This window comes from Populus trichocarpa, chromosome 1, assembly GCF_000002775.5.
Source record: "Populus trichocarpa isolate Nisqually-1 chromosome 1, P.trichocarpa_v4.1, whole genome shotgun sequence".
Taxonomy (NCBI): domain Eukaryota; kingdom Viridiplantae; phylum Streptophyta; class Magnoliopsida; order Malpighiales; family Salicaceae; genus Populus; species Populus trichocarpa.
In genome coordinates, this window is record NC_037285.2 from 9,789,355 (window position 1) to 9,799,444 (window position 10,090).

Consider the following 10,090-nt stretch of genomic DNA (forward strand, 5'->3'; position numbering starts at 1 on the left):
TATTAAAACGATCTAAAATCATAAAAAATTAATTTTTAATAAAAAATATTTAAAATTTAAAAGAATACGGTTTAGACCGAGAAAAGAGAGTTTGTTTTCAAGGATTAACCCGTACTAGGGATGGTTCTTTTGTGGTAGGTTTCTCAGCTATCGTAGGGTTCAAACTTCAAATGTAACCTGTTACCTGAATTATTGGCCATGAAGCATGGACTTCTCTTAGCCTGAGATTACTATGAGGCTGAATTACATCTGGGATTCTCCTCTTCCAGGAACGATCGAGGACGCTTCTTCTAGCGGATACCATGGTCGGACTCTTTATATATATATATATATATATATATATATAAAGATTTATACTCATGAATAAAACTAGTTAAAATGAGTTAAGTTAGAAGTATATTTAATAAAAAAAATTATTCAAAATACTTTTTTAAAAGAAAAATGTAGTATAAATTAAAATTCATAAGTCAAATTAAAGTTAAAATTTTTAATTTTAATTCAAACAAAATCTTGACTCAATTTTATAACAAACTTTTGATTTAAATAAAAAATATTTCTAATCAAATATATTTATGATTTTTTTAAGTCAAAAGTAGAAAAACAACTTCAAATCAGTTTATAAAAATCATAACAAAAACAACCTTAATCTCATCTTAATGTCTTTATCTCAAATGTTATATCATGTTTTTTTTTTCACATAACTCAATTTTAGCCGAACCGCATATAGGGACAGGTAAAACACTGTATTGTGGAAACCACATTATTTGAAATCAGAGCACAAATTTGGCCTTGTACGGAACACGGTTGAAACAATATTTTTTTAAAATTTAAATTTTTTTATTTACTAAAAATTAAATTTTTTTTATATTTTCAGATCGTTTTAATGTGCTAATCTCAAAAATAATTTTTTTTTAAAAATATTATTTAATTCATTTCTAAGTGAAAAGCATTTTGAACCGCAACCACCACTACAATTCCAAACACGCCCATCAAGCTTTTTCCAAAGTACATATTGCTAACCATTGTAATCAACGTTTGTTTTTCCTTCATTTTATTCAAGCAATCAATTAAGCTTTTTTTTTTCTTTGCTCCTTCTCTGTTTGCGATAGACAATGTTTATTTTTGTAGTAGTACCGTGTTTTAGAAAAAAATTAAATTTTTTTATTTTAAATTAATTTTTTTAATATTTTTAAATTATTTTGACATGCTGATGTTAAAAAATAAATTAATTTTAAAAAATAAAAATATTATTTTAATGTATTTCTTAAAAAAAATACTTTAAAAAACAAATGTTTCTAAAAGCCGAGCACTACTTTATTTTGCCTTCAAACATATTATTCAATGACTTTTTTAAAAAAATTTGACTTTTTATTTTAAATCTTCATCAAGTATCTGTTTTCACATGTTGCAAAGGATATGGTTCAAATTTTTGAATAAGCTATTTTAATGGAAAGAGGTTGGATTTGGATTTTCTCAAGAGAATATAACCGTCATCAAAATTGGACGAGAAATATAAAATATTAAAGAGTTAAGTTATTTTCTTTTTTAATTCAGATTTAATGAATATGACCCTTTTTCAAGAAGATGAAAGGATATCAAAAACCGGACCAAAAAGCCTTTTACTCTTTAGAATGACATTTATAGCTAGCATAGCATACTAATTACAAAGTTAAATTTTAACCTTCAGTTCAGTTTTTGGGAAGAGCAATTCTCCAAAGGCTTGAATGAATAAGAATGGTAATAGTTCCTCAAAATCATAGTTTTAAAACTCGGTCTGTCCTGACGGGTCGATCCGGAGCTGGAACCGGGCTGGGTTAAAAAAAAACAAGTAAATAAAAAATCCTGTGTGACCCGGCAGGTTGATCGGGCGACCTGGTTGACCTAGTTAAAAACCCGGTTGCAACTCGTTGACAATTTTTTTTACTAAAACATTAACGTCGTTTTGATTTTTAAAAAAAAATTGACCCGAACGACCCGGTCAAAACCTGGAACCCGAGTCTTGGATCGGGTCGGGTCTAAAAACTATCCTCAAAACTCTTAAATGAAAAGAAAAAAAATAATCAAAAAGAGCTTGGCTTGGACAATTATCTTTTTTCCACCCAAGTCAAGGAAGCTTGCAATATTCGCAAAGGAAACCAAGTATAGGAAACTAGGGCAAAAATTCTAACAAAATTAGCTCACATAAGCCAAAAAGAAAGAAAAAATTACACGAGGAAAGGACAAAAGTAGAAAGAGAGGGATGGCACTGAGATTGTTTTTACTGACTTGAATACCTATCGGTATGTGTGCAAGACAAAAGAGAATGAGTGGTCAAATCATGAAAAGTAATCCTGCACTTACGCAATGAAAATTTTCAATAATTATGTCCAAAGTAAAAAAAAAATGTCATGATTATGCTATGATATGTGTAATCAAGTCCTGCTGGCTTTGTTAGCAATTGTAAATGAAAATGTAAATGTAAATGTAAATGTAAATGCATATAGATATCGATTTATGAGTTTTTTTTTTTGAACTTGCACATTAAAGAAAAAAGTTTGGTAAATTAACCTAAATAAAAAATTATTTAGGAACTTAGCATACTTGATTAAGTCGTATATAACATTTTCAACAAGAAAATTACAAATAACATGTGCGACTTGATAATTATATTTTTTATCAGTAACTCGAGAGTCGCATATGCCAATTGCGACAATCAAGTCGTACATGTTATTTGTGATACTTGTTTTCCGCACTTCTCTTGTAACAACACTAACTATTAAAAATTTCTCAAATTGAAATATCTTGTTCCAAGATCAAATAGAGATATCATACGTGATCTGTATCTATAAGTAATTTATCTAGGATCTTAGAAGGTCAGAATACATCACGACTAAAAAAATCTTCAACTTTTTCTCTATGCTCCATTAAATATTTATTAAACCTAAAAATATTATGTGTATTATAGCTAATAAAGGCAAGCTATAGGCAGTTTTTAAAACATTATTAAAAATCTTTGACAAATTTATAGTCGTATTGCCATAACAATGACCACCAAAATCGAATGACTGTCCATTTTTTTCAGGTTCAACTTCTAGCCATGCTTTGGTCGCATCATCAGTCTCCACCAATCCTCATATAAATGTTAAACTCATATTTAGAAGGATTTGTACATATCTTATGCAATATTTATTTCAAGGCAATATTTTTGAATTTTTTGTTGAAGTTACTCATAAAGTGTCATGAATAATATCGATGATATCCAATAGGCTCAAGAAAAATATGTATAATGGAATTTTTAATCATCGCATGTCTATATGATATAATATACAACCTGATATGACCGTCAATCATATATCAACGAAAGCAAATCTAAAAACCAACTATAATTATTGTTTGTCTCTTTTCGACAATAGCAAAACACAACGGATAAAATTCACTATTCACATCACAAGCAATTGTAACCAACAACTTTTCCTTTTACTTACAATAAAGGTGAGTGTTGTCAATACTAATTAGAGGATGACAATATTGAAACCCATCAATTAAAGCAGTAAATGCCCAAAATTCCCTCTCAAATGTTGTCTTGTTGCCATCAACCATTTTATGATCCTAAGTGACAATTGTTCCTGGATTTTAATCTCTTATTGCTTGTAACATTCTAGGTAGGTTTTGAAATGACTCTTTATGTGTACCAAATAATTGCTCCAATATTTTCTGTTTAGCCTTCCATGCCTTCCAATAGTAGACTTCTTGCTCATAAACCCTCTCCATGGTATTCTTAAATCATTGCATCTTCTTCGTCTTAGCATCGTCATCTTCTTCGTCTTCCTCCTCAACCTCAACTCTATCAATGTGATGGTCATCTTCATCATCATTTAGTTTGGATTCTCCATAGTAGTATGGAGCAAATGTCATACCCAACTGAGGTTCCGTATCAACAATTTCTTGTACTGATATTTTTCTACTTGCATTACCACCTAACCTAGGTGGACTAACTGCTCGTGATGCCTGTGTGGTTCTTTAAGAGTTACTTGAAACCTAAGTCAACTCCATACTCAAAGAGTTTATTCGTCTAGGTATATTATTCAAGTAGAGCTCCAACATATTAATCTCGTTAATCCTTGCAAACCCAAACATTGAATTCACACTCCCTTCACTACATGTTAGTACACCGATATAATGAACTTAATTAACCCTAGTTTGCAATATCCTCCGAGTAATGTCAACCTCTATTTCAAATATATTCAAGCCAAGTCAATCACATAACATTCTAGATAACTCGTTAAGGGACATGTCTAATATAGCCGTTAGGAACTCATGACTTCCTACATTATAAGTGATACCATTATCGGTATTGACAATGATACCACCATAGAAACATAATATTTCTAAATTACCAGACATTCTGTCAAACAATATAGCAAAACACAATTCTAATTTATTAATATATTGGGGGTAATCAAAGTGCATAATTTATCAATAAAACCATAACAGTAACATAATCGGCTAAAACTTAAATTCATCAAATTAATCGGTGAATCAAATTTCGCAACCATAATAAAGTTATCAATCAAAGTCATGTATTTCATATCTAGTTATCTTATTTTATATGTAATTCAGTATAATCCTTAATTTAACCAAAATCAACACTAACTCTAACAAAATAGTTTTGTTAATTCACAATCAACAACAAAAAAATCATTGATTATTTCACAAAATAACCTCATTATCAACTTAAATTATATCTAACTAACCTAATTACAAAAAAACTCTAATTTTTTTTTCAAAATATCCCTAATTTAAAACCCTAACATTGTATGAAATCAAATTATAACACATTAGCATAAATTACATCAATTTGATAGACAAAAAGTGTTCAATATACCTCTACATGTAGAATGTGGATGGTGATGATGACTTGTGGTAGCTGTTTTGGCTGGAAATTGGTTGACTTGCAGTGGAGAGAGAGAGGGGGGGCTACGATATCAGGTTAAAGAAAGAGATAGAGATGGGTGATCTTGTGGTGTTTTAGGTGTGCTTCATGATGGGAGGAGAGAGAGAGAGAGGTTAGAGAAGGGAGGGGTGGATGGTTACGGGGAGAAAGAAAGAGGAGGAAAGAAAGGGAGAAAGAGGCATTGGGTATTAATTCTGAATAAAGTTGCAAATGTCACCTGCGATTTATGTGTCACAAATGTCATTTGTGAAATGAGAGTTATAGATAGTATTTGCAACTCGAGTGTTACAGCTAGCAATTATAACTCGTAAAACCATGGTATACCCTCTAATATTTTCTTCAATTACTTTGTCAAAAAATAATTTTAACTGTGCTGTAAACCAAAAAAAAACTCAGATTTATAGCCCTGAGGAGGCGGAGGCTGGGAAGATGAGGGTTATGGTTTTATGGCATATTGTCCGGGAGATACAAGGAGGTCTTAGGGTTTGGGTGCGGAAATTGAGGCCAAGAAAAGTGCTTCTGGGTTTTAAATCTCACCACTAAATGACACTATAGTCTATACTCTATACAACACACCCTCTTAACTAGTGAAAACAACAGGTCCCTTTCTGGCTCCTCTCCCCCACATCTGCCGCCTCTCTCTCTCTCTCACCCTCTCTCTTATATGCTTTGGGAATGACAACCACACATGATTTCTTATTTGCCATAAAAACAATGGTATTTTCATTATGTTAATTGCATGCATGTGACATACACATGCATTCATGGGCATATATACCATATGATAGATTACATGTAAATATAGTGCATGCATGTGACCTATAAACAAGACCAATAAATAGAAGGAAGAGAAGGATTTCCTGTGTCCTCTGCTCTCTTGTTGTATCTACTAGACCAGATAGATCACCTTTCTTACACAACTCTCTCATACTAATCAAAGAAAAAGGCAGATCCAAGGTATAGGTTAAGCTGTCAATCTATCAATCAATCATCAATCAATCAACTCAGAGATAGAGAGCAATCACCAATCAATTTTTTTTTAAAGCACTTGAAAAGGGTTAAACACCATGTCCAGCTCTTCTTCCTTGTCTCTGGACCACCTCCCTCCCTCCGAGCAGCTCTGTTATGTCCATTGCAACATTTGTGACACTGTGCTTGCGGTATTATTATCACAAATTATTAGCTTTATTGTCTCCAATATTTATCACTCTCTTTCCCCCTTTTATTTCTACTTTCTTAGACAATTTAGGTTTCTTTCTTCTTTTTATATTCATTATGCATTTCTTTGATATGCTGGGGTTCTTGGCTTCATGATAGGTGAGTGTTCCTTGCACCAGCTTATTCAAGACAGTTACTGTTCGATGTGGTCACTGCACCAATCTCCTTCCCGTCAACATGCGTGGGTTGTTTTTGCCTTCTGCTAGTCAGTTTCCCTTGGGTCACAATCTCTACTCTCCTTCTCATAATCTCCTGGTGTGTAATGGCAAGCCTATAAGTTTCTTTAACCCCTACTTGCTATGGACTTCTGGTTTTGATTTTGTAGAATTCTCTCATGGTAATATATGCTGGTGAATAATATTTGTCAGGATGATCAGATCCCAAACCCAACTCCAAACTTCTTGATCAATCAAACCCATGTGAATGACTTTAGCGTTACAGTTCGAGGAATGGCTGATCATGAACTTCCTAGGCCACCCGTTATCCACAGACGTGAGAATCATGTTATTTTATTATTTTCCCTTCTTTTATTCTATCAAGAATCTCTCTTACAATTCGAGGTCATAAATGTTTTCTCACTCTTTTTTTTTTTGGGAGGCAAATGTTTCTCACTTCGCCAATATTCTCTTGAAAAATGAAGACCCTTTTATCATTTGATGTGAGAGATTCATGCATTTTTCCCTTCTTTATTCAATCAAGAATCTCCGTTGATAATAACTCGCTAGCACTTTAACATGTCCAATAATAGTATTCTCTTAGAGAATCAAAAAAAGATAATGGTAACAGAATCATAACCATTTGCCTTTCTGGCTCACTCGAAACAGTCTTGAAGGTCTTTTGATCTGCAGGTATTTTAAGGGAGAAAGGAACTAATTAATTTGTCACATGAATTAAAAACCAAACCCTGTCTTGCCTGCCATTTTAATCATCTGTTTTCTTTTGTGCAGGAGTCCTGATTTAGTAATAACTGTCAGGTCCTTTTTCTATTCACTTCTAAGTTCTAATAGGTAGTAAAGAACCCTAATATATATATATAGATATTCACACACACACACACACTAGAATTATCACTTCTTGAACACTGCTCGAAATTCCCTACTATACCTAAGAAATCATCATTTATAGATACAAGCTGTGTTAAGGAAATAAGTCAAGTGATTTTTATCTCTTTCAAATTGAGAGGCTTTTACCCCTCTTTCTTGCTTGATCAAACTGCTAAGTTTATTTCTTAATCTGGCGCTCTTTTCTTCTGAATTAATTTCCCCACTTTTGTTTTCCCTTTGCTCAAGCAATTAATCTAACCACAAGAAAACAAAACAATTGCTGGCTATAGTTTGGCCTTTTAGTTAGCAAAAAATATAAATAGATAGACAATATTGAGATCATAAATTAAATTAAAGCAGTATCCCGAAAAGCTAGATGCTAGTAAAGAATGATTGTACAATATTGTTGCTTCTCCTGGGAAGCTAGCAAGGAATTCTTGATGAAGAAGTGAGTGTGAGAGATCGAAATGCGAAGTGACGGTAGAAGAAGATGAGGGGGAAGAATACAAAACTTAAAAGCTAGCAAAGTGATTTTAATGTGTCTATGTTTGTGGCCTGCCTGTTTATGTCCAGCTCCAGAGAAGAGACAAAGAGTCCCCTCTGCGTACAATCGCTTCATCAAGTGAGTAATAATTATTTCAACCTCTTTGTTTTTCTCTGTTTTTTTTTGTTTTTTTTTTTTTTTTTGCATTATTATATGTGAAGTTGCTAAATTTGAAGCAAATGTAAATATTGGACCAACAATTTGCAGGGACGAGATCCAACGAATCAAGGCTGGAAATCCAGATATAAGTCACAGAGAAGCATTCAGTGCAGCGGCTAAGAATGTAAGATCCATGAGATTTTTCTTAGGGTTTCTAGCTACTTTACCAAATTAGGGTTTTTCTTTTCCATAACAAGAAAATGAGGTTATCATTTTTTTATTTATATATGCTGTAAAAAAAACTCTATACTAGCATCAGCAAATGCAGTATGTGGGTCCTCAAGACTGATATTATCTTGTCTTATTATGTCAGTGGGCCCACTTCCCACATATTCACTTCGGTCTCATGCCCGATCAGGCCATGAAGAAGAATAACGTGCGCCAACAGGTAACCTATGCACACTCCTTGTCTGTTGCAGGCTTGCACAATGGATCTTCATCTTGCACACAGATGAATTTGTACATAAATCAAAGACACTAACGTTGCTGTCTGAATCTGGATTGGTGTAGGAAGGAGAAGATGTTCTGATCAACGATGGGTTTTTTGCTTCTTCTAATGTTGGTGTCACTACCCCTTACTAAGAAGTGGAGCTGCTACGTCCTTCTCATCTTGTTAATTTTAGCTTCTAATCTTAGTAGTTGGAGAAAGATTTTAAGGTTAAGACGTTTGTCAAGTACTTTAACTAGTCTAATTACTTCATTACCCATCTACTACAAGCTCTTCTAATTATATTAATGTAGACATCTGATGTTCCTAGCATTGCATGTGCTTTTTAGATGTTCTATGTTTATTTTGCTTGCAGCTTTCCTCTATCTTTAACATTTTTCAAGAACTATATAACGTCTAGTTAATTCATCGAGAAATCTGATGGTCACTACTGTAAGTTTCTTGTTTTTTCTTTTTCTCTTTCTTTTCATTCTTTCACACACGCGCCTTCTAGTATTAACAGTATATCCCCCTAGAATGTTTCCTTATTGGTCTAGATCAAGTAAATTATCCAAGAATTTGTCGTTTAATAAGCCTGCATTTTGGTGTAGTTCTTCTAGATTAATTGATTTGTTTGTTCACTCACAAACACTAACTAGATCCTACTCTTCCATACTTCCGCTTATGATGTGTTTGGCAGATTGCAGAGGAAAAATGATAGCTATGTATAATACATTTTATTGTATTACACTACAATATTCTAAAATTTAATTATCTAAATTTCTGCAAATCGATCGTTGAATGACGTCTAATTGCTGAGTTACATGAAGGATTGAAAGTCAGTCCATCCATTCCAGATTACATTTCATAATTTATCCAGAATATTGGAAACTAGAGGCTCTAGTTAATGGCAAACGATTCACCTACGTGCAATGGCAATCAATGTAATTCACAGTACTGATTAATGATTATTTATAGAAAGACTGAAATTAAACAAGAGATTTTATATGCTACTTGCTGAAGTATAAGTGAAATCTTGGTGATTTCAGCAATGGTTTTTCTTCTGGCTTTTTCTTTCAAGAGATTTCTTTCATCATTACAAGCTGGGCTGGTTCTCTGAGTTTGCATATCTTCTTTTTATGTGTCTTTGCTTTTGTTCTTTGACTCTGTTCCAGCGTAGTCTTGCTCGGTGTTTCTGGTTTCTCTTTGGGTGTCTTTTAAGTGAGTTTTTGTACACTAATCCCAACTTATCAATTGAGCATGGTTGAGATAGATCGTCCATGAATCAACCAGCAAGACATGGAAAAAAAAAAAAAACCTTAATTATCTAGAATAACATAACACTATTTGTGAGAAATAAAAAAAAAATGGTGACAATTTAGTTAATTTTTTTATATAGGTTTTTTATTTGATGCTGAGATGTAAATTTAGGATCAGGATAGAACCCATCACAAAAAAAAAAAATTAAATAAATAAATTGACGATTTAATCTTACTTGAGATATATATATATATATATATATATTTTAAAAGAAAGAAAGAATAGAATAATAGCAATTAACTTCAGGACTCCTTGGCGTTGATATTCGTTGTGAAATATAATTTCATCCTAAATAATTAGTTCTTTTCGTGGGAATACCAACGACTTTTTTTTTTTTTTTAATAATACCAGTGCTATTATTCAACACAAAGTACCTATTAACAAAACAGCTAAAATAAAATAAATATGGGGGAATTTTTATGTTCACATCAATAGTGAAATAACTG

At 32.5% G+C, this 10,090-nt stretch overlaps 1 protein-coding gene across 1 annotated transcript; it reads left to right on the top strand.

The window, feature by feature from the left end:
- The first annotated feature begins 5,775 nt into the window (after positions 1–5,775).
- LOC18093984 (axial regulator YABBY 1) lies at positions 5,776–8,682 on the top strand. Its single transcript, XM_006368110.3, has 7 exons — positions 5,776–6,093; positions 6,251–6,406; positions 6,520–6,643; positions 7,768–7,816; positions 7,946–8,021; positions 8,211–8,285; positions 8,408–8,682. Exons 1-7 carry the CDS (start codon positions 6,001–6,003, stop codon positions 8,477–8,479), a joined length of 645 nt encoding a protein of 214 aa, XP_006368172.1. The 5' UTR covers positions 5,776–6,000; the 3' UTR covers positions 8,480–8,682.
- Positions 8,683–10,090: the final 1,408 nt, after the last annotated feature.